The following is a 24,451-nucleotide window of genomic DNA, read 5'->3' as shown; positions in this document are numbered from 1 at the left end:
ATAAAGTATCAAAATATATTATTTTAACATGTATACATATATTATTATATATTAAATATATTATATACATTTTAATTATATATATATTTATTATATATATAATACATCTATTAAATAAATATAATGTAGATATATAGATTAAACATAAACCTGTTTGTATATATTTGCATTACTTCTATTTCTTTACCTTTCTGGTTGCACATATCTCTATATCTTTATATATTTAATATACATTTCTATGTTTTTATTTTTGTAGTATTTATTTAAAAGCCCCGAAGCAAACCTAATAAAAACCAAACAGTCCCTTTATCTTAAACGGTATTTAAAAATCTTTTAATATATATTTTTTATCAGATTTCTATACCTTGTTGATATACATAACACATAACATATCCTAAAATATATCATATTACCATCTATACGTACAGAAATCATATTATAGATTATAAATCAATATATATGTATATATTTCTTTTACTTATTTTTACTTATTTTTATGCCTACATATATATATATATATATATTTCTCTATACCTTTACATATTCATTCTTGAAATATTTTATTTATTTTTTTCTTATTTATTTAAAAAACCCTGCCTCTAACTAAATAAAAACCAAGCAGCCCGTTTATCTTCAATATTTTTTAGTATCTATTTTGATCATCATTATACTTCCAGGTATATACTCGGTGGATAAAGTGCCCCCGACCCGCCCGCACCTCTCACCGTTCCGGCACACAGAGCATCCCCTCCTCGGGCCGCTCTGGACCCAGCGCCGGGGAGCGACCGTTGGGAGCCGAAGCCATCGGGGGGTTCCTCCATTTCCCCGGGCCGGGGGGAGAGCACGGAGCGAGAGGAGCGGCGGGAAGGTACGGGTCGCCGCGAGGGCCAACCCCAAAAACGCGGCCGCGGCAAGGACCCCGTCAGAGAGAGGCGTCCTCACCGCTGCCTGTCGGCGCCCGGCTGGCTCGCGTCCGGCCCCGGCGCCGCTGAGCGTACAGCCCGTGTCGGCACGGCCGGAAAAGCCGCGGAAAATTGCGCCGGAGCGGCGTCGCCGTCGGGGTGTTTGTCAGGCAGTCGAGTAGACACCCACCGCCCGGGGTCCTTGTATTTTCCCGCCTTTTCGGCCACCATGCTTGGAAGGTCAAAGCCAGCCGCGACTCGGCAGCCATATTGAGAGGGGCGTGACGTCACTTCCGCCCTTCCTCGTCGCCATCTTTGTTGTGGCTGAAGCCACTTCCGGCCGAGCGGCCATCTTTGTTGTGGCACGATCGAGGCCCCCGCTGCTCTCAGCGCGTCTGTCTACCTTACTTGCCTGAACGAAAAACCCGACGAAGCCGGCCGACTCCGAGCACTCCGCCCGATTTTCCGCCGCCTTTCCCGGGGCGAGGCTCAGCGGCTCCGGAGCTGGGCTAGATCAGGACCCCCAAAATGGGCATTGGGACCCCCAAAATGGGGATCAGGACCCCCAAAATGGGCATTGGGACCCCCAAAATGGGGATCAGGACCCCCAAAAGTGGCACCGGGACCCCCAAAATGGGCACCGGGACCCCCAAAATGGGCATTGGGACCCCCAAAATGGGGATCAGGACCCCCAAAATGGGCACCGGGACCCCCAAAATGGGCATTGGGACCCCCAAAATGGGCACCGGGACCCCCAAAATGGGCATTGGGACCCCCAAAATGGGGATCAGGACCCCCAAAATGGGGATCAGGACCCCCAAAATGGGCACCGGGACCCCCCTGAACCTCCCAGGAGCTCTGCAAGGTCCCCCTGTCCCCGTTGAGACCCCCGAGATGTCCCCAAATGCCCCCAGATGTCCCCAAACACCCCCAGATGTCCCCAAACACCCCCCAGGTGTCCCTGAGCCCCCCCAGGAGCCCCCAAACGCCCCCCAGGTATCCCCAAACACCCCCAGATGTCCCCAAACGCCCCCCCAGACCCCCAGACCCCCCCAGGAGCCCCCAAACACCCCCCAGGACCCCCGGAGCCCCCAGCCCCACCTGCAGCACGGCGCGGGCGCGGCGCAGCCCCTGCACGGCGCGGTGATACTGCGGCAGGTCTGCCATGTCCCCACTGTCCCCATCTGTCCCCTCGGGGTCACCCAGAGCAGCCAGAGCCTCCTGCAGGGCGGCCACGCGGCGAGTCTGGGCCTGGGGGGGACATGGGGGGACATGGGGGGGACATGGGGGGGTCACAGGGGTCACAGGGGGGTCTAAGCCTGGGGGTGTCCCCAGTGTCCCCCACCCCTCAGGGGTGTCCCCAGAGCCCCCCAGCCCCTCATTGGGGTGTCCCCAGTGTCCCCCACCCCTCAGGGGTGTCCCCAGAGCCCCCCAGCCGTCCCCCAGCGCTGACCGTGGCGTCGCGGCGCAGCGGGAACTCGGCGAAGCTGCGGCGCATGAGGTCGTGGGGGCGCAGGGCGGGGGCGCGGAGCAGCAGCAGAATCATGGGGTACGTCAGGCGGAACCACGACTGCAGCGGGGACGGACGGCCCTGGGACGGGGGACAGGAGAGGGGACACGTGGGGACAGGAGAGGGGACACGGTGGGGACAGGAGAGGGGACACGGTGGGGACAGGAGAGGGGACACGGTGGGGACAGGAGAGGGGACACGGTGGGGACAGGAGAGGGGACACAGTGGGGACAGGAGAGGGGACACGTGGGGACACGGTGGGGACAGGAGAGGGGACATGGTGGGGACAGGAGAGGGGACACGGTGGGGACATGGCGGGGACATGGCAGGGACAGGAGAGGTGACACGGCGGGGACAGGAGAGGTGACATGGTGGGGAAACATGGCGCGGACATGTGGGGACACGGTGGGAACACGGTGGTGACACGGCGGTGACACGGTGGGAACATGGCGGTGACACTGGGGACACAGTGGGGACACAGCGGTGACACGGCAATGACACAGTGGTGACACTGTGGGGACACAGGGGGAACATGGCGGTGACACAGCGGTGACACAGTGGGGACACAGCAGGGACATGAGGGGAACATGGTGAGAACATGGCGGTGACACTGTGGGGACACACTGGGAACATGGCGGTGACACCGCGGGGACACGGTGGGAACATGGCAGTGACACTGTGGGGACACAGCAGTGACACAGTGGTGACATGGCGGGGACACAGCGGTGACACGGCGGGAACACGGGGGGAACATGGTGGTGACACTGTGGGGACACACTGGGAACATGGCAGTGACACTGTGGGGACACGGGGGGAACATGGCGGTGACACTGTGGGGACACGGGGGGAACACGAGGGGAACACAGTGAGAACATGGCAGTGACACTGTGGGGACACGGGGGGAACATGGCGGTGACACTGTGGGGACACACTGGGAACATGGCGGTGACACAGCGGTGACACAGTGGGGACACAGCGGGAACACGAGGGGAACACAGTGAGAACATGGCAGTGACACGGCGGTGACACGGTGGGAACATGGCAGTGACACTGTGGGGACACACTGGGAACATGGCAGTGACACCGCGGGGACACACGCCAGGCACTGACCAGCATCATGTGGTGCAGATCCGACAGCTCGGGCACGGCTCCCTTGCAGAGGATGATGACGGTGCCGGTGGCGTCCAGCCCGCGGCGGCCGGCGCGCCCCGACATCTGCGTGTACTCGCCTGTGGGGACGCAGAGCCGCCGGCGTCTTCTCCTCACGGATCCTCCCACTCTTCCCCTCACGGCTCCTGCCCTTCCTCCCCTCACCTTTCCCGTCGCTTTTCCCGCTGCTTTCCCCTCGTGTTTGCTGCTCTTTCTCCCTCAGATTTTCCGCCTTTTTGCTCTCTCATTTCCCACCATTTTTCCCCTCACGTTTTCCCGCTCTTTTCTCCCCTCAGGATTCCCGCTCTTTTCTCCCCTCAGGATTCCCGCTCTTTTCTCCCCTCAGTTTTCCCGCTCTTTTCTCCCCTCACGTTTTCCTGCTCTTTTCTCCCCTCACGTTTTCCCGCTCTTTTCTCCCCTCACGTTTTCCCGCTCTTTTCTCCCCTCAGGATTCCCGCTCTTTTCTCCCCTCACGTTTTCCCCCATTTTCTCCCCGTTTCCCCATTTTCTCTCTTCACATTTTCCTCCATTTTCCCCTCATGTTTCCCACTGTTTCCACCCTCACATTTCCTGCCCTTTTCCTCTCACGTTTCTGCCCTTTTTCCCTCACGTTTCCGCTCTTTTTTCCCCTCACGATTCCCGTCGCTTTTCCCGCTGCTTTCCCCTCGTGTTTGCTGCTCTTTCTCCCTCAGATTTTCCGCCTTTTTGCTCTCTCATTTCCCACCATTTTTCCCCTCACGTTTTCCCGCTCTTTTCTCCCCTCACATTTTCCCCCATTTTCTCCCCGTTTCTCCATTTTCTCCCCTCACGTTTTCCCCCATTTTCCCCTCACGTTTCCCACTCTTTCCACCCTCACATTTCCTGCCCTCTCCTGCCCGTGTTTCTTTTTCCCTCACGTTTCTGCTCTTTTTTCCCCACACCTTTCCCGATGCTTTCCCCTCATGTTTGCTGCTCTTTCTCCCTCAGATTTTCTGCCTTTTTACCCTCTCGTTTCCCCTCTCTTTTCCTCTCACGTTTCTCACTCTTTTCTCCCCTCACGTTTTCCCGCTCTTTTCTCCCCTCACGTTTTCCCTCACGATTGCAACTCTCCTCCCTCCATTTCTCCTCTTTCCTCCCATTTCTCCTCACTCTTTCCTCCCCTATTTCTACATTTTCCCAATTGCCTTTTCCCCCATTTTCCCTCTCAGCTTTCTCCCATTTTCCCTCTCCGCTTTCTCCCATTTTCCCTCTCAGCTTTCTCCCATTTCCCCTCTCAGCTTTCTCCCATTTCCCCTCTCAGCTTTCTCCCATTTTCCCCTCAGCTTTCTCCCATTTTCCCTCTCAGCTTTCTCCCATTTTCCCCTCAGCTTTCTCCCATTTTCCCTCTCAGCTTTCCCCCATTTTCCCTCTCCGCTTTCTCCCATTTCCCTCTCAGCTTTCTCCCATTTCCCTCTCAGCTTTCTCCCATTTCCCCTCTCAGCTTTCTCCCATTTTCCCTCTCCGCTTTCTCCCATTTTCACCTCAGCTTTCTCCCATTTCCCCTCTCCGCTTTCTCCCATTTTCCCTCTCCGCTTTCTCCCATTTTCCCTCTCAGCTTTCTCCCATTTCCCCTCTCAGCTTTCTCCCATTTTCCCTCTCCGCTTTCTCCCATTTTCCCCCTCAGCTTTCTCCCATTTCCCCTCTCCGCTTTCTCCCATTTTCCCCTCAGCTTTCTCCCATTTTCCCTCTCCGCTTTCTCCCATTTTCACCTCAGCTTTCTCCCATTTTCCCTCTCCGCTTTCCCCCATTTCCCCCTCACGTTCCCACCCGCTCTCCCCCCAGCCCCACATCCAGCCCCTCACTGGGCAGGAGATCCCGGAAGCCATTCCCGTCGTGTTTGTGGATGGAATCGAAGACGACGGTCCTCGCCGGCATGTTCACCCCCATGGCGAAGGTCTCGGTGGCAAACAGCACCTGGGCCAGGCGTGGGGCAGCCATGGGGTGGGATCCCCGTGCCCCACAGCCGGCTGTGCCGTTTTTCCCCGCTCACCTTCACCAGCCCCTGGCTGAAGAGCATCTCCACCACCTCCTTGAGCAGCGGCAGGACCCCGCCGTGGTGGACGCCGATGCCGCGCTGCAGCAGCTCCGACAGCTGCAGCACCTGCGGGGAGGAACGCGCTGGATCCCCTCCTCCAGGTACCAACCCTTCCCTCTTTACACCTCACACCCCAAAATCGCCCTCCCTGTCCCCGTGGGACCCTAAAATCACCCAAAATCGCCCTCCCCGTCCCTCACGCCCCAAAATTGCCCTCCCCGTCCCTGTGGGACCCCAAAATCGCCCTCCCTGTCCCCGTGGGACCCTAAAATCACCCAAAATCGCCCTCCCTGTCCCCTCACACCCCAAAATCCCCGTCCCTCACACCCCAAAATTGCCCTCCCCGTCCCCTCACGCCCCAAAATCGCCCTCCCCGTCCCCTCACACCCCAAAATTGCCCTCTCACACCTCAAAATCGCCCTCCCACACCCCAAAATCGCCTTCCCATGCCCCAAAATCTCCCTCCCCGTCCCCTCACACCCCAAAATCGCCCTCCCACACCCCAAAATCATCTTCCCACACCTCAAAATCGCCCTCCTTGTTCCCCTCACACCCCAAAATCACTGTCCCACACCCCAAAATTGCCCTCCCACGCCCCAAAATCTCCCTCCCGGTGCCCTCACACCCCAAAATCGCCCTCCCACACCCCAAAATCGCCTTCCCACACCCCAAAATCACCCTCCCACACCCCAAAATCGCCCTCCTTGTTCCCCTCACGCCCCAAAATCGCCCTCCCACGCCCCAAAATCGCCCTCCTTGTTCCCCTCACACACCAAAATCACTGTCCCACACCCCAAAATCACTGTCCCACACCCCAGAATCTCCCTCCTCATCCTCTCGGGGCCCCACCTGTGGCAGGCGCCGGTCGGAGCCGCGCAGCCGGGCCAGGCAGCGCGTCAGGAAGTGCCGGACCTGGGCGCGCTCGGCGCCGCTCAGCAGCTCCAGGGAGCCCAGGGCGGCCGCCTGCTCCTCGCAGCGGCCACGGGAGAAGGTGAAGGTGACGGCCGGGAGCAGCTCCCGCTCACGGAGGGTCTGCAGGAGGAACAGCCAGACACCACGCTCCTGGGGGGAGAGAAGGGTCAGGGGGACCCCCAAACTGCCCCATGGGACCCCCAAACAGCCCCCAGCCCCATGGAGGGTCTGCAGGAGGAACAGCCAGACCCCACACTCCTGGGGGGGGAGAAGGGTGAGGGGGACCCCCAAACTGCCCCATGGGACCCCCAAACAGCCCCCAGCCCCATGGAGGGTCTGCAGGAGGAACAGCCAGACCCCACACTCCTGGGGGGGGAGAACAGGGTCAGTGGGACCCCCAAACTGCCCCATGGGACCCACAAACTGACCCCAGCCCCATGGGACCCCCAGTACCTGCCCAGGGTTGGGGGTTTGGGGTCACTGGGACCCCCTGGGACCCCCAGTACCTGCCCAGGGTTGGGGGCTCCCATGGTGGGCTGCCGTGCCCCGAAGCTCTGCGCGTGTTTGCTGCTCTGCTCCTTCTTGGCCTCCACCACCGCGTAGTACCTGGGACAGGGGAGGGGCAGGTTTGGGACAGGTTTGGGGCAGAATTGGGTCAGAATTGAGGCAGAATTGGGTCAGGTTTGGGTCAGGTTTTGGGTCAGGTTTGGGTCAGGTTTTGGGGCAGGTTTGGGTCAGATTTGGGTCAGAATTGGGTCAGAATTGGGTCAGGTTTTGGGGCAGGTTTCGGGGTCAGATTTAGGCAGAGATTTTGGGTCTGATTTTGGGCAGGTTTTGGGTCAGGTTTTGGACACATTTTGGGGTCAGATTTTGGGTCAGCTTTGGGTCAGGTTTGGGTCAGCTTTGGGTCAGCTTTGGGTCAGGTTTGGGTCAGGTTTGGGGTCAGGTTTGGGGTCAGGTTTGGGGTCAGGTTTGGGTCAGAGTTTGGAGCAGGTTTTGGGGCAGGTTTTTGGGGCAGGTTTTGGGGCAGGTTCAGGGCAGGTTTTGGGTCAGATTTTGAGTTAGATTTGGGTCAGGTTTTGGGTCAGGTTTGGATCAGATTTGGGTCAGAATTGGGCAGGTTTTGGGTCAGGTTTGGGTCAGAATTGGGCAGGTTTTGGGTCAGGTTTTGGGTCTGATTTGGGTCAGGTTTGGGGTCAGGTTTGGGGTCAGGTTTGTGTAAGGTTTGGGTCAGATTTAGGCAGAGATTTTGGGGCAGATTTGGGTCAGGTTTTGGGGCAGGATTTGGGGTCAGTTTAGGGTCAGGTTTGGGTCAGATTTGGGTCAGAATTGGGCAGGTTTTGGGTCAGATTTGGGGCAGATTTGTGTCAGGTTTTGGGCAGGATTTGGGTCAGATTTAGGCAGTTTCAGCTCAGATTTATATCAGGTTTTGGGGTCAGATTTTGGGTCAGTTTCAGCTCAGGTTTGTGTCAGGTTTTGGGTCAGGTTTCAGGGCAGATTTTGGGTCAGATTCAGGCAGTTTCAGGTCAGATTTGGGTCAGGTTTTGGGGGTCTCACCCCTGGGTGCTGAAGGCCCCCCCTGGGCCCAGCAGCTGGAACAGCTGGTGCTGGTTCCGGGCGCTGTTCCCGGTGAACAGGAAATGCTCCAGCGGCACCGGGCGGCGCGGGGTGCTCAGAACACGGACACAGCGACGCTTGGTGCGACTGACGGGGTGAGAGACACCCTGAGAGCGCTCCCAGGGACCCCCAAACCACCCCTGGGACCCCCCAAAACCTCCCCAGGGACCCCCAAAACCCCCCAGGACCCCCCAAACCCCCCTGAGAACCCCCATAAACCCCTCAGAGATCACTAAAGCCCCTCCAAGATCCCCCAAAGCCCCCAGATCCCCCCCATGTCCCTCTCAGAGACCCCCAAAGATCCTCAGGACCCCCCCCCAAACCCCCCCAGGATCCCCAAACCCCCCTGAGAAGCCCCCAAACCCCCTGAGGACCCCCCAAAATCCCCCGAGAACCCCCCAAAGCCCTCTCAGGACACCCCAAACTCCTCCAAGACCCCCTCAAACCCCCTGAAGACCCCCCAAAACCCCCGGGATTCCCCCAAAGCCCCCCCAGGACCCCCCAAAGCCCCCCCCAGGACCCCCCAAAAGCCCCCCCAGGCCGTACCCGACCCACTGGGCGAACTCGAGGGCGTTGGGGACGGTGGCGCTGAGCAGCACCAGCTTCACGTGCTCGGGGCAGCAGGATCAGCACCTCTCCCACACCACACCCCTCTGGGGGGCACGGGGGGGGTCAGGGGGACCCCAAAACACCCCAAAAACACCCCCAGGAACCCCAAAACCCCCCAAAACCCCCCCAGGAACCCCCAGAGATCCCCTAAACCACCCCAGAACCCCCCAAAACCCCCAGACCACCCCAAAACCCCCCCAGGATCCTCCAGAGCTCCCCAAAACCCCCCAGGACCCCCCAGAACTCCCCTAAACCCCCCAGGACCCCCCCAGAGCCCCTCAGGACCCCCCAAAACCCCCCAGGACCCCCCAGACCACCCCTAAACCCTCCCAGGACCCCTCAGAGCCCCCCTAAACCACCCCAGACCCCTCCTAATCACTTCAGGACCCCCCAGGGCTCCCCAAAGCCCCCCAGAGCCCCCCCAGAGGCCCCCCAGAGCCCCCCCGAGCCCCCCCAGAGCCCCCCAAAGCCCCCCAGAGCCCCCCCAGAGCCCCCCCGAGCCCCCCCAGAGCCCCCCAGAGCCCCCAGGGCTCCCCAAAGCCCCCCAAAGCCCCCCAGAGCCCCCCCAAAGCCCCCCCAAAGCCCCCCAGAGCCCCCCCAGAGCCCCCCCGAGCCCCCCCAAAGCCCCCCAGAGCCCCCAGAGCCCCCCCAGAGCCCCCCCGAGCCCCCCCAGAGCCCCCCCAGAGCCCCCAGAGCCCCCAGCCCCACCTCATCGTCGTTGACGCAGTGAACCTCGTCGAAGATCACCCACTCCAGGTCCCGGATGGCGTCGGAGCCGTTGTACAGCATCGACCTGGGGGAGAGGAAATGGGGCTGGGGGGGGTCCCGGGGGTCCTGAACCCCTCCCCAGGACCCCCCAGGACACCCCAAAGCCCCCCCAGGACCCCCCAGGACCCCTCCCCAGCTGAGGATCTCGGTGCTCATCACCAGCCACGCGGCCTCGGGGCGCAGCCGCACGTCCCCCGTCAGCAGCCCCACGTCCCCGAAGGTGTCGCGGAAATCCCAAACTTCTGCTTGGACAAAGCCTTGATGGGGGAGGTGTAGATGGACCTGGGGGTACACGGGGGGGTCACCCCAAAAAAACTGTGGGGGTTTTGGGGTCCCCTCAACGGTTTTGGGGTCCCTGGGGGCAGTTTTAGGGTCCCTGGTGCAGTTTTAGGGTTCCCCCAGAGCAGTTTTGGGGTCCCTGGTGCAGTTTTGGGGTCTCACTGGGTCCTCCAGAACAGTTTTAAGGAGTCTGAGAGCACTTTTAGGGATCCCCAGAAGGGTTTTGGGGTCCCAGGGCGGTTTTGGAGTCCCTGAGGGCAGTTTTAGGGTCCCCCAGAGCAGTTTTGGGGCCCCCTGGTGCAGTTTTGGGGTCTCACCGGGTTCCCAGAGCAGTTTCAGGGACTCCTGGGGTGGTTTTGGGGTCCCTGGGGCAGTTTTAGGGACCCTCAGCCCAATTTTGGGACCCCCAGCCCCATTTTGGGGTCCCCCAGCCCCATTTTGGGACCCCCAGCCCCATTTTGGGACCCCCAGCCCCATTTTGGGGTCCCCCAGCCCCATTTTGGGGTCTCACCGTGTCATGTGGCGCCGGGCCAGCCCCATGGCGTACTCGGCCAGCGCGGTTTTGCCGGCCGAGGTGTGAGCGGCCACCGGCAGCAGTGACGGCGCTCCAGGCACAGCCGCGCGCTGCTGGAACGGATCCGGCTTCAACGGCCACTGGGGAGGGGGAAACGGGTCTGGGGGTCACTCTGAGCACCCCAAAAACCCCAAAATACCCCAAAACCCCCAAACCAACCCCAAGAATCCCCAAAACCACCTCAAGACCCCCCAAATCTCCCCCAAGCCCCCTCAAGACCCCCCAGGGCCCCCCAGGACCCCCCAAATCCCCCCCAGGACCCCCCAAATCCCACCCTGTGGGCGGGCTCCGGCAGCAGCTCCTCAAACCCCTCCAAACCCCCCCCCAAATCCCCCCAAGACCCCCCAGGACCCCCAAATCCTCCCCAAACCCCCTCAAATCCCCCCCAAGCCCCCTCAAGACTCCCCAAACCCCCCCCAAATCCCCCCCAGGACCCCCCAAATCCCACCCTGTGGGCGGGCTCCGGCAGCAGCTCCTCAAACCCCTCCACGGGGGTGGCGGCGTCGATGAGCTCGGCCCAAACCTCCTCGGGGGGCTCTGGGGGGGGCACCGGGGGAGGAGACCCCTCCCCATTCTGCTGGGGGGGGTGGGAAATGAGGGGAGGGGTCTCTGAACCCCCCTGAACCCCCCCAGAGACCCCTCCCCATTCTGCTGGGGGGGGTGGGAAATGAGGGGAGGGGTCTCTGAACCCCCCTGAACCCCCCCAGAGACCCCTCCCCATTCTGCTGCTGAGGGGGATGGGAATGTGGGGAGGGGTCTCTGAACCCCCCTGAACCCCCCCAGAGCCCCCCCAGAGCCCCCTCCTCACCCTGGGGGGGTGTTGGGAACGTGGGGAGAGGTCTCTGAACCCCCCCAGAGCCCCCTCCTCATCCTCACCCTCCTGGAGTGCTGGGAATGTGGGGAGGGGTCTCTCAACCCCCCCCAAGCCCCCTCCCCACATTTCCCACCTGCCCCAGCAGCTCCTCCAGGCTGTCCGAGCGCCGCGGGGGGGTCGGGGGGGGCGCAGACCCCTCCCCAATTCCTCCCGGGGGGGGTGGGGGAGACCCCCGGGCTGGGCCGGGACCCCCCCCCAGCTCCAGGGGCTCGAGGGTCTCCAGGAGCCCCGACAGGGACAGAGACCCCCCCGAGGCTGGAAATGGGGAGGGGGCGTTTGTGGGGGGGTCTGGGGGGGTGAAACGACCCCGAGACCCCCAAATCTGCCCCCCCAGAGGGGATAAAAACCCCCAGGGACCCCCCCAGACCCAAAAGACACCCCCAAAAGACCCCCAGACCCCAAATCTCCCCTAAAAGCCCCCCCAAACCCCCCCAAAACTCCCCCAGACCCCAAATCCCCCCCAAACTCCCCCCAAAGACCCCCAAGACCCCAAAGACCCCTCCCCAAAACCCCCCAGATCCCAAAACCCCCCCAAAACCCCCCAGATCCCAAAACCCCCCCAAAACCCCCCAGATCCCAAAACCCCCCAAAACCCACTCAAAGCCCCCCAAGACCCCTCCCCAAAACCCCCAGACCCCCTCAAAGTCCCCCCAGACCCCAAAACCCCCTCCCCAAAAGTCCCCAGACCCCAAAGCCCCCTCAAAAAGACCCCCAAAACCCCCCCAAAACCCCCCAGACCCCAAATCTCCCCCCAAACCCCCCCAGACCCCAAAGCCCCCTCCCCAAAACCCCCTAAACTTGAAAACCCCCCCCAAATCCCAAAAGCCCCCCCAAACCCCCCAAAATCACCCTCAAAGCCCCCCCAAAAACCCCCTCAGACCCCAAAGCCCCCCCAAAACTCCCTCAAAGCCCCCCCAGACCCCTCCACACCCCAAATCCTCCTCCCCAAAGCCCCCCCAGACCCCTCCCCTACCTCGGGGCTGGAACTGCACCCCCCGTTTCATCCCGGGGGGGGTCGTCAGCAGCTCTGGGGGGGGGAGGGGAGCGGGTGAGACCCCCCCCAGAACCCCAAAAATGAGGGGGAGGGGCTCCCTAGGGTGGGGGAGGGGCTTCCCGGAATTTGGGGAGGGGGCTCAGGAATTTGGGGAGGGGTCTCTGGAATTTGGGGAGGGGTCTGTGGAATTTGGGGAGGGGTCTCAGGAATTTGGGGAGGGGTCTCAGGAATTTGGGGAGGGGTCTCTGGAATTTGGGGAGGGGTCTCAGGAATTTGGGGAGGGGTCTCTGGAATTTGGGCAGGGGTCTCTGGAATTTGGGAAGTCTCAGGAATTTGGGGGTCTCAGGAATTTGGGGAGGGGTCTCTGGAATTTGGGGAGGGGTCTCAGGAATTTGGGGAGGGGATTCAGGAATTTGGGGAGGGGTCTCTGGAATTTGGGGAGGGGTCTCAGGAATTTGGGGAGGGGTCTCAGGAATTTGGGGGTCTCAGGAATTTGGGGAGGCGTCTCAGGAATTTGAAGGTCTCAGGAATTTGGGGAGGGGTCTCAGGAATTTGGGGGGGTCTCAGGAATTTGGGGAGGGGTCTCAGGAATTTGGGGGGTCTCAACAATTTGAGGAGGGGTCTCAGGAATTTGGGGAGGGGTCTCTGGAATTTGGGGGGGTCTCAGGAGTTTGGGGAGGGGTCTCAGGAATTTGGGGGGGTCTCAGGAATTTGGGGGTCTCAGGAATTTGGGGAGGGGTCTTAGGAATTTGGGGAGGGGTCTCAGGAATTTGGGGAGGGGTCTCTGGAATTTGGGGGGGTCTCAGGAATTTGGGGAGGGGTCTCAGGAATTTGGGGAGGGGTCTCTGGAATTTGGGGAGGGGTCTCAGGAATTTGGGGGGTCTCAGGAATTTGGGGGTCTCAGGAATTTGGGGAGGGGTCTCTGGAATTTGGGGAGGGGTCTCAGGAGTTTGGGGGGGTCTCAGGAATTTGGGGAGGGGTCTCTGGAATTTGGGGGTCTCAGGAATTTGGGGAGGGGTCTCAGGAATTTGGGGAGGGGTCTCAGGAATTTGGGGAGTCTGAACAATTTGAGGAGGGGTCTCAGGAATTTGGGGAGGGGTCTCTGGAATTTGGGGGGGTCTCAGGAGTTTGGGGAGGGGTCTCAGGAATTTGGGGAGGGGTCTCAGGAATTTCGGGGGGTCTCAAGAATTTGGGGAGGGGTCTCAGGAATTTGGGGAGGGGTCTCAGGAATTTGGGGAGGTGTCTGTGGAATTTGGGGAGGGGTCTCAGGAATTTGGGGAGGGGTCTCTGAAATTTGGGGAGGGGTCTGTGGAATTTGGGGAGGGGTCTGTGGAATTTCGGGGGGTCTCAAGAATTTGGGGAGGGGTCTCAGGAATTTGGGGAGGGGTCTCAGGAATTTGGGGAGGTGTCTGTGGAATTTGGGGAGGGGTCTCAGGAATTTGGGGAGGGGTCTCTGGAATTTGGGGAGGGGTCTCAGGAATTTGGGGGTCTCTGGAATTTGGGGGTCTCTGGAATTTGGGGAGGGGTCTCAGGAATTTGGGGGGTCTCAACAATTTGAGGAGGGGTCTCAGGAATTTGGGGGTCTCAGGAATTTGGGGAGGGGTCTCTGGAATTTGGGGGTCTCAGGAATTTGGGGAGGGGTCTCAGGAATTTGGGGAGGGGTCTCTGGAATTTGGGGAGGGGTCTGTACCTGTCTCAAAATCCAGGTCCTCCTCCTCTTCCTCTTCCTCCCCGGGCTGGGGGGTCCGGAGCTGCTCCAGGGTGGGCTCGTCCTCACCCCCTGGGGGGATTTGGGGGGTCCCTGAGGAGGTTTTGGGGGGTCCTGAGGAGGTTTTGGGGGGTCCCAGGGGGATTTGGGGGGTCCCAGGGAGGTTTTGGGGGGTCCCAGGGAGGTTTTGGGGGGTCCCGGGGGGGTTTTGGGGGTCCTGAGGAGGTTTTGGGGGTCCTGGGGAGGTTTTGGGGGGTCCCTGAGGAGGTTTTGGGGGGTCTCAGGGGTCCCATACCTGGCCAGAAGGGGACACTGCAGCCCCCTCCCCTCAGCCCCTCGCCGGGGGGGCCGGGGGGGCGCAGCAGGGAGGGGGAGGAGGAGGCCGAGAGCCCCACGGAGGGGAGCAGCTCCTGGGGGGGAGGGGAGAGCTGAGACCCCCAAAACCCCCTGAGACCCCCAGAGACCCCCAGACCCCCCCAGACGCCCCCAGCCCCCCCTGTGTCACCGGTGGCCGGGGGAGGGTCCCACGGGGCGCTCCAGCTCCAGCAGGGCCACGGCGAAGTCGTAGAACTCGGGGACCCCCCGGTGACGCCGAGAGCCGGGGCTGAACTTGGGGTGCAGGAACAGCCCCGAGACCCCCCGGTGGTCACGGGGACCTGGGGAGGGGACAGGGGGTGACACCGGGGACAGGGGAGGTGACACTAGGGACAGGGGGTGACACCAGGGACAGGGGAGGTGACACCAGGGACAGGGTAGGTGACACCGGGGACAGGGGGTGACACCGGGGACAGGGGGTGACACCGGGGACAGGGGGTGACACCAGGGACAGGGGAGGTGACACTGGGGACAGGGGGTGACACCGGGGACAGGGGGTGACACCGGGGACAGGGGAGGTGACACCAGGGACAGGAGGTGACACCGGGGACAGGAGGTGACACCGGGGACAGGAGGTGACACCGGGGACAGGGGGTGACACCAAGGTCAGGGGAGGTGACACCGAGGTCAGGGGGTGACACCAGGGTCAGGGAGTGACACTGGGGATGGGGTGACCCTGGGTGCTCCCCCGGGTGTCCCCCAGGTGTCCCCAGGTGTGTCCCCAGGTGTGTCCCCAGGTGTCCCCAGGTGTCCCCAGGTGTCCCCAGGTGTGTCCCCAGGTGTCCCCAGGTGTCTCCAGGTCCCCCCAGGTGTCCCCAGGTCCCCCCAGGTGTCCCCAGGTGTATTTCAGGTCCCCCCAGGTGTCCCCAGGTGTCCCCAGGTTCCCCCAGGTGTCCCCAGGTGTCTTTCAGGTCCCCCCAGGTGTATCCCCAGGTGTCCCCAGGTGTCCCCAGGTTCCCCCAGGTGTCCCCAGGTCCCCCAGGTGTATTTCAGGTCCCCCCAGGTGTCCCCAGGTGTCCCCTCACCGTCACTGTCACCGTCACCTCCCAGGGGTTTCTCTCTCTGTCCCCGGCACGGGCGAACTCGAGGCTGACCCCGCACAGCCCCAGCGTGGAGCTCTCGTCTGGGGGAGATTTTAAGGAAATTTTGGGCAATTTTGGGCAATTTTGGAGTTTTTTGGGTTTTTTGGGGGTTTTTGGGGTTTTTTTGGGGGGGAGTTCTGGGGTTTTTGGGTTTTTTTGGGGGAGGTTTTTTTGGGGGTTTTGGGGTGTTTTTTTGGTGTTTTCTGGCTGTTTTGGGGGTGTTTTTCTGCCTGTTTCCCCTGTGTTTCCTGTGCATTTTCTGGCTGTTTTTGGGGTGTTTTTCTGCCTGTTTTCTGGCTGTTTTTCTGCCTGTTTTCTGCCTGCTTTCTGGCTGTTTTTGGGGTGTTTTTCTGCCTGTTTTCTGGCTGTTTTTCTGCCTGTTTTCTGGCTGTTTTTCTGCCTGTTTTCTGCCTGCTTTCTGGCTGTTTTTGGGGTGTTTTTCTGGCTGTTTTCTGGCTGGTTTTGAGGTGTTTTTCTGGCTGTTTTCTGGCTGTTTTTGGGGTGTTTTCTGTGCATTTTCTGGCTGTTTTTGGGGTGTTTTTCCGCCTGTTTCGGGGCTCTCGGGTACCGATCATGCGGTGGAACACCTCCTGCAGGTCCTCGGTGTCCCTGAGGAAGAAGAGGTGCTGCTCCCCCGCCTTGTGCGACGCCAGCGCGTTCAGCGTCTCGGCGTGAGCGTCCTCGCCCAGCCCGAAGGCGTAAACGTCTGCGGGGAGGGGAAAAACGGGCTCAGGGCAGCCTGGGACACCCTGAAATGCACCAAAAACACCCAAAAACACCCAGAAACACCCCAAAAACATCCAGAAACACCCCAAAAACACCCAGACACCCCAAAACCACCTGGAAACACACCAAAATACCCTGAAAACACCCAGAAACACACCAAAACCACACCAAAATACCCCAAAAACACCCCAAAAACACCCAGAAACACACCGGAAACACCCAGAGACACCCCAAAAACACCTGGAAACACACCAAAATACCCCGAAAACACCTGGAAACACCCTGAAAACACTCTGAAATACACCAAAACACCCCAAAAACCCTAAGAACACCCCAAAACACACTAAAACCACATCAAAGTATCCCAGAAACACACCGAAACACACCGGAAACACCCAAAACCACCCCAAAACCACCACAAAACAGCCCAGAACACCCTAAAATACACCAAAAACACCCCAAAACCACACCAAAATACACAAAAACACCCCGAAACACCCCAGAACACCCTGAAACACCCCAAAAACACCCCAAAACACACCAAAACACCCCGAAATACACCAAAATACCCCAAAACCACCCCAAAACCCCCTGAAACTACACCAAAACACCCGAAACCCAACCAAAACCACCCCAAGACCCCCCAAACCCCCCCCAGACCCCCCCAAATCCCCCCCAGGACCCCCCAAAGCCCCCCAGGCTCACCCAGGACCCCCCTAAACCCCCCCCGGACCCCCCAAAGCCCCCCCAGGACCCCCCAAAGCGCCCCAGGACCCCCCAAGCCCCCCCAGCTCACCCAGGATCCCCCAAAGCCCCCCAGGACCCCCCAAAGCCCCCCCAGCTCACCCAGGACCCCCCAAAGCCCCCCAGCTCACCCAGGACCCCCCAAAGCCCCCCCAGGACCCCCCAAAGCCCCCCCAGCTCACCCAGGACCCCCCAAAGTCCCCCAGGACCCCCCAAAGCCCCCCAGGACCCCCCAAAGCCCCCCAGCTCACCCAGGACCCCCCAAAGCCCCCCCAGGACCCCCCAAAGCCCCCCAGCTCACCCAGGACCCCCCAAAGCCCCCCAGGACCCCCCAAACCCCTCCAGCTCACCCAGGAACTCCTCCCGGCTGTCCCGGGGGTCTCTCCCAATGCTCAGCAATTCCCGGATCTGCTGCAGCACCGGCACCGGAGACCCCCCATGTTGGCCCGGCCTGGGGGGCGGCAGGGGAGTCAGGGGGGTCCCCCGGGGGGGATTTGGGGGGTCCTGGGGGGGATTTGGGGGATCCCAGGGGGGTCCTGAGGGGTCCTGGGGGGGATTTGGGGGGTCCTGGGGGGCATTGGGGGGTCCCAGGGGGGATTTGAGGGGGGATTTGGGGGGGTCCCAGAGGGGTTTGGGGGATCCCAGAGGGGTTTGGGGGATCCCAGAGGGGTTTGGGGGGTCCCAGCAGATTCCAGGGAGGTGCTGGGGGGTCCTGGGGGGATTCGGGGGGATTTGGGGAGTCCCAGCAGATTCCAGGGCTCCCAGGGAGGATTTGGAGGGTCCCGGGGGGTCCTGAGGAGGATTTTGGGGGGTCTTGGGGAGGCTCTGGGGATTTTGGGGGGCTTTTGAGGGGTCCTGAAGAGTCCCGAGGAATTGGGGGGCGGGGGGGAATTCAGGGAGGTTCCAGGGGGTCCCGGGGAGGTTTTGGGGGGGTCCCAGGGTATTTTTTGGGGAGTCCCAGGTTATTTTGGGGGGGGGTCCCGGGTTTTTGAGGGTCCCGGGATATTTTGGGGGGGTCTCCTGGGATATTTTGGGGGGGTCCCGGGGGTCTCACCGTTGCTCATGATGACGATGACGTGTCGGGTGCTGTTGGTGACGGGCGGGGGTCGCAGCCCCCGGAGCTGCTCCGCCCGTTCCTGCTGCACCAGCTGAGCGTAAACGGCCCGGAGAGCCCCGGCCAGGTTGGTCCCGGGGGCCTGGGAGTGGGCTGGGGGGACACGGGGGGGTCAGGGGGACCCCAAAAAACAACTGGGGGACCCCAAAAACCCCCCAGAGACCCCCCAGAAAACACAGAGACCCCAAAAACCCCATGAAGAACAGAGAAACCCCCACATAGAGACCCCAAAACCCCACAGAAATCCCCCAGGAACCCACCCGGAATCCCTTCCAAACCCCCCATAAACCTCCTTAAATCCTCCCCAAACATCCCCAGATCCCCCCAAATCCCCTCCAGACCCCCTGGGATCCCCCCCAAATCCCCCCCAGATCCCCCAGATCCCATCAAACCCCCCAAATCTCCCCAAATCCCCCCAGCCCCTCACTGTCGCTCCGGAGCTCCCGCAGCCGCTGCCGGACCCCCCCAGACCACCCCAAATCCCTCATAAAACCCCCCATAAAACCCCCCCAAATTCCCCCAAATCCCCCCCAAACCCCCGCCAAATCCCCATAAACCCCCCCAAAACCCCCCAGACCCCCCAAATGACCCCCAAGACTCCTCAATCCCCCCTCACCATCGCTCCGGAGCTCCCTCAGCCGCTGCCGGACCCAGGCGCTCTTCCCCAAATACCCCCCAGACCCCCATAAAACCCCCCAAATCCCCCCAGACCCCATAAAAGCCCCCCAAATCCCTCATAAAACCCCCCAAATCCCTCCCAAATCCCCCCTCACCCTCGCTCCGGAGAGGAATCCAGGAGCAAAAACACCGAGAGAGCCGAGCCCGAATCCAAACGGATCCTTCTCTTGGCAGTGGAGCCTGAGACCCCCGGGAGACCCCCAGGACCACCATGAGACCCCCGGGAACACCGTGAGACCCCTGAGAGACCCTCAGGAACCCCCCGGACCCCCCAGACCCCTCCAGGACCCACTAGGACCCTTCCAGGACCCCTCAGGACCTCCCCAAAACCCTCCCAGGATCCCCCAAAACCCCCCCAGGACCCCCTGGGACCCCCACCGTGGGTGCTGTTGGCCTCGGCCGCCTCCACACTCTGGGTCAGGGACGCCAGGAACGCCTCGGCCGCTTCCTCGGGGGTGTTGAAGGAATTGGGGTCTGGGGGAGGCACAGGGGTCACTGCCGGGACCCCCCCGAGACCACCCACGACGCCCCAAAACCTCCGGGACCCCCTCCGGGACCCCCCAGCCCCCACCAGGACCCCTCAGGACCCCCCAGGACCCCTCCCCACCTCTGCAGCGGGGTTTGGTTCTGCTCCAGGCCTCCCCAGGACCCCCCAAAACGCCCTCAAGAGCCCCCAGAACGCCCCCAGGAGCCCTCAGGACCCCTCAGGACCCCCCAGGATCCCCCAAAACCCCCCCAGGACCCCTCAAGATCCTCCCAACCCCCCCCAGACCCCCCAGGACCCCCCAGGACCCCTCCCCACCTTTGCAGCGGGGCTCGGTTCTGCTCCAGACCTCCCTAGGACCCCCCAAAACCCCCACAAGAGCCCCCAAAACCCCCCTAGGACCCTCCCAGACCCCCCAGGACCCCCCAGGACCTCTCCCCACCTCTGCATCGCGGTTCGGTTCCGCTCCAGGACTCCCCAGGACCCCCCCCAGACCCCCCAGGATCCTTCAGGTCCCCCCTAGGACCCTCCCAGCCGCCCCAGGACCCCTCCCCACCTCTGCAGCGGGGTTTGGTTCCACTCCAAGACCCCCCAGGACCCCCCCAGACCCCCCAGGATCCTCCAGGACCCCCCCCAGGACCCCCCAGAGACCCCTCAAGACCCTCCCAGCCCCCCCCAGACCCCCCAGGACCCCCCCAGGACCTCCCGGGACCCCTCCCCACCTCTGCATCGCGGTTCAGTCCCACTCCAGGACCCCCCAGGACCCCCCCAGGACCCCCAAAACCCCCCCAGGACCCCCCAGGCCCCCCCAGAGACCCCTCAAGACCCTCCCAGCCCCCCCCCGACCCCCCGGGACCCCTCCCCACCTCTGCATCGCGGTTCAGTCCCGCTCCAGGACCCCCCAGCACCCCCCCAGGACCCCCAGAACCCACCCAGGACCCCCCAGGCCCCCCCCAGAGACCCCTCAAGACCCTCCCAGCCCCTCCAAACCCCCCAAAACCCACCCAAACCTGCCCAAAACCTCCCTGGGACCCCCCAAATCTGCCCCAAACCCACCCAAAACCTCCCAGGGATCCTCAAAACCTCCCCAAATCCCCCAAACCTGCCCAAAAACCTCCCTGGGACCCCTCAAACCCACCCGAACTCGCCCCAAAACCTCCCAGGGACCCCCCAAACCTCCCCAGGACCCCCCCAAACCCCCCCCAAGCCCCCCCAGCCTCACCAGTTTTTGGGGGTCGGGGAAGGGGGCCCGGCAGATGCTGGGGGGTGCGGGGTGGGGGCAGGGCAGGCGCTGCCACAGCTCCTCGGCCACGAAGGGGGCGAAGGGGGCCAGGAGCCGCAGCCCCAGCTCAGCCGCGGCCACCAGCGTGGCCAGGACAGCGGGACGGAGCTGCGGGGACTGCAGGGACACCTTGGCCACCTCCTGGGGACAGAGGAGGGGATTTGGGGTGAAAAACCTCAAAATTGGGATATTTGGGACACCTTGGCCACCTCCTGGAGACAGGTTTGGGGTAAAAAACCTCAGATTTGGGATGTTTGGGGACTCCTGGGGACAGGAGAGGGGATTTGGGGTGAAAAACCTCGAATTTGGGACACCTGAGACACCTCCTGGGGACAGAGGAGGGGATTTGGGGTGAAAAACCTCAAATCTGGGACATTGGGGACACCTTGGCCACATCCTGGGGACAGGAAAGGGGATTTGGGGTAAAACACCTCAAAATTGGGACGTTTGGGGACTCCTGGGCCAGAACAGGAGAGGGGTTTGGGGTGAAAAACCTCGGATTTGGGACACCTTGGCCACCTCCTGGGGACAGGTTTGGGGTGAAAAACCTCAGATTTGGGACATTGGGGACACCTTGGCCACCTCCTGGAGACAGGAAAGGGGATTTGGGGTAAAACACCTCAAAATTGGGACGTTTGGGGACTCCTGGGAACAGGAGAGGCGATTTGGGGTGAGAAACCTCAAATTTGGGACATTTGGGGACACCTGAAACACCTGAGGAACCTCTTGGGGACAGGAAAGGGGTTTTGGAGTGGAAAACCTCGGATTTGGGACACTGGGGACTCCTGGGGATGGGTTTAGGGTGAGAAATCCTAAATTTGGGACATTGGGGACTCCTGGGGACAGGTTTGGGGTAAAAAACGTCGAAATTGGGATATTTGGGACACCTCAGCCCCCTCCTGGGGACAGGGGAGGGGATTTGGGGTGAGAAAACTCAAATTTGGGACATTGGGGACACCTGAGTCACCTCCTGGGGACAGGGGAGGGGTTTTGGGGTAAAAAACTTTGAATTTGGGACATTGGGGACTCCTGGGGACAGGTCTGGGGTAAAAAACCCTGAAATTGGGATATTTGGGACTCCTGGGGGCAGATTTGAGGTGAGAAATCCCAAATTTGGGACATTGGGGACAGCTGAAACACCTGAGGAACCTCCTGGGGACAGGAAAGGGGATTTGGGGTGAAAAACCCCAAAAATGGGACATTGGGGACATCTCAGGAACCCCCCGGGGGACAAAGGGAGAGCGAAAGGTCTGAAATGGGGAGAGAGACCCCAAAATGGGGAAAAAAAACCCTAAAAATGGGGAAAAAAACCCAGAACAGGGAGGGGGGACCCCAAAATGGGGACAAGAACCCCAAAATTGAGTCAGGAATCCCAAAATGGGGACAAGAACCCCAAAATTGAGTCAGGAATCCCAAAATGGGGACAAGAACCCCAAAATGGGATCAGAAACCCCCCAAAAATGGAATTGAGAAACCAAAAAGGGATCAGGAACCCCAAAAATGGAGATGGAAAACCCCAAAAACTGAGACAGGAACCCCAAAAAATGAAGCTGGAGAACCCCCAAACCCCGACACCCAGAACCCCGAAACCCGAGTCTAAAACCCCGAGACCTAGAACTGGGTCTAGAACCCCAAAACCTAGAACCCAGTCTAGAACCCGGTCTAGAACCGAGCCTAGAACCCAGTCTAGAACCCAGTCTAGAACCGAGTCTAGAACCCAGTCTGGAACCGAAACCTAGGACCGAGTCTAGAACCGAGCCTAGAACCGAGTCTAGAACCCAGTCTAGAACCGAGCCTAGAACCCCGAAACCTAGAACCGAGTCTAGAACCCAGTCTAGAACCGAGTCTAGAACCTGGTCTAGAACCCCGAAACCTAGAACCGAGTCTAGAACCGAGCCTAGAACCGAGTCTAGAACCGAGCCTAGAACCGAGCCTAGAACCGAGTCTAGATCCGAGCCTAGAACCGAGTCTAGGACCGAGTCTAGGACCGAGTCTGGAACCCTGAGCCCAGACCCCCAAAAAGAAGCTAAACATAGAACCCCAAAAAAGTGTTTTTGGCAGTTTTTGGGGTGTTTTTGGCAGTTTTTGGGGTGTTTTTCGCGGGTTTTGGGGTGTTTTTGGCAGTTTTTGGGGTGTTTTGAGTGTTTTTTGGGGTGTTTCGGGGTGTTTTGAGGTGTTTTTGGGGTGTTTTTGGGGTCCCCACCAGGTAGACATCGCAGAAGCTCCTCAGCCAGAAGCTCTGGACTGCTGTTTTGGGGTGTCACCTGAGACATCTCTGAGGCACCTGAACTGTGTCACCTGAGACACCCCTGTGTCACCTGTGTCACCTGAGACACACCTGAGACACCTGAACTGTGTCACCTGTGTCACCTGCTGTCACTCCTTGCTCCCTTTTCTGTCCCAGACTGGTCCCAGTGCCCATCCCAGTCCCTCCCAGTCCCTGTTTAACCCCTCCCAGTCCATCCCAGTTCCTCCCAGTGTCCCTTTAACCCCTCCCAGTCCATCCCAGTCCCTCCCAGTTCCATCCCAGTCCCCCCCAGTCCCTGTTTAGTCCCTCCCAGTTTCCCCAGTACCGGTTCCGCGCTGGGGCTCCACGCTGGGGTCGCTCACCACGGGCAGCAGGGCCCCGCTGAACGGGTGCCTCACCTGCCGGCCCTGCAGGTGCTGAGGGGGCGTGGTCAGCCCTGGCCCCGCCCCTTTAAGAGCAAGCCCCGCCCCCTTTCCAGCTCTAGACCAATCCCAGCCAGGCCAGGCCCCCCCCAGCCCTTGGCCACACCCCCAGAGCCATTTCAGGCAGCGAAGCTCCGCCCCTTTAACACAAGCCCCGCCCCTTTACCTTTATATGGTCAAAGGGGAGGGGCCAAACCTGGACAGCCAATGGCTGCCCTGCAGGGAAAGCCACGCCCACACCAATTAAAGGGTCCCAAAGCCCTGCCCCCAGGTCAGGCCCCACCCATTCAAGCCCCACCCATGTGAGGCCCCACCTATTCAGGCCCCACCCAAATTCAAGCCCTGCCCCCTTTGAGGCCCCGCCCCCAGGCGAGGCCCCACCCATTCAAGCCCTGCCCCATTCAAGCCTCACCCCCAGGTGAGGCCCTGCCCCCCTTGAGGCCCCACCCATTCAAGCCCTGCCCCCAGGTAAGACCCCACCCCTTTGAGGCCCCGCCCCCTTGAGGCCCCACCCACTGAGGTACCACCCCTTTGAGGCCCTGCCCCTTTTGAGGCCCCGCCCCCTATTGAGGCCCCGCCCATCGAGGCCCCGCCCCTCACCAGGTAGCGCGGGTCCCGCGGGTGCACGGCCACGGCCACATCACCAAAAATGGTCTCGGGACGAGTGGTGGCCACCGGCAACTCCAGCCCTGGGGACATCAGGGGACAGCTCGGGGACACCGGGGGACACTTGGGGACAGCTTGGGGACACCAGGGGACACCAGGGGACATCAGGGGACACTCGGGGAAAGCTTGGGGACACTCGGGGACATCAGGGGACACTCAGGGACATCAGGGGACACCCGGGGACACTCGGGGACACCAGGGGACAGCTCAGGGACATCAGGGGACAGCTTGGGGACACCGGGGGACAGCTCGGGGACAGCTCGGGGACACCAGGGGACACCAGGGGACACCAGGGGACACTCGAGGGACATCAGGGACACTCAGGGGACACTTGGGGACATCAGGGACACTTGGGAACACACCACAAAACCCAGGATCCCATCCCCAGAGCCACCCCAATGTCCCCAGAGCCACCCCCAATGTCCCCAGTGCCACCCCAAGTTCCATCTAGGAACACCCGCTAGACTCCAACTACACCCTACACCACAAATTTCAAATTACAGGGGCCTGGGACTCGGCCTTTTACACCTACACCCAGGCTGGGCAGCAGGACAGAGCAGCTCCGAGACAGCGACACCCAGACACCCGTGACACACCAGACAACAGACGAGGGGACACAATGGGGAGACAAAACTCTGGGCCACAAGAACGGCCACAAGGACCGAGAGAACGCGGAACGAG

At 60.9% G+C, this 24,451-nt stretch overlaps 1 protein-coding gene and 1 long non-coding RNA gene across 2 annotated transcripts; both read right to left on the bottom strand.

The window, feature by feature from the left end:
- Positions 1-1,143: 1,143 nt before the first annotated feature.
- On the bottom strand, positions 1,144-18,677 carry LOC131587505 (superkiller complex protein 2-like). Its single transcript, XM_058855441.1, is given in 24 exon segments — positions 1,144-1,200; positions 2,004-2,153; positions 2,356-2,493; positions 3,523-3,641; positions 5,382-5,493; positions 5,570-5,680; positions 6,464-6,676; positions 7,033-7,132; positions 8,084-8,230; positions 8,690-8,796; positions 9,461-9,548; positions 9,660-9,756; positions 9,759-9,802; positions 10,311-10,453; positions 11,321-11,502; positions 12,221-12,274; positions 13,932-14,021; positions 14,245-14,359; positions 14,478-14,558; positions 15,350-15,447; positions 15,975-16,112; positions 17,227-17,327; positions 17,931-18,083; positions 18,607-18,677. Coding segments are annotated over 24 exon segments (2,709 nt in total).
- A 95-nt stretch (positions 18,678-18,772) lies between these two features.
- LOC131587529 (uncharacterized) lies at positions 18,773-19,633 on the bottom strand. The gene is made up of 3 exons (XR_009279379.1): positions 19,595-19,633; positions 19,047-19,142; positions 18,773-18,848 (listed from the first exon to the last, which is right to left on the bottom strand). It is a non-coding gene; the product is annotated as an uncharacterized LOC131587529 (long non-coding RNA).
- Between the last annotated feature and the right edge of the window lie 4,818 nt (positions 19,634-24,451).

This window comes from Poecile atricapillus, chromosome 22, assembly GCF_030490865.1.
Source record: "Poecile atricapillus isolate bPoeAtr1 chromosome 22, bPoeAtr1.hap1, whole genome shotgun sequence".
Lineage (NCBI taxonomy): Eukaryota > Metazoa > Chordata > Aves > Passeriformes > Paridae > Poecile > Poecile atricapillus.
This window is presented reverse-complemented; position numbering and strand designations above follow the sequence as displayed.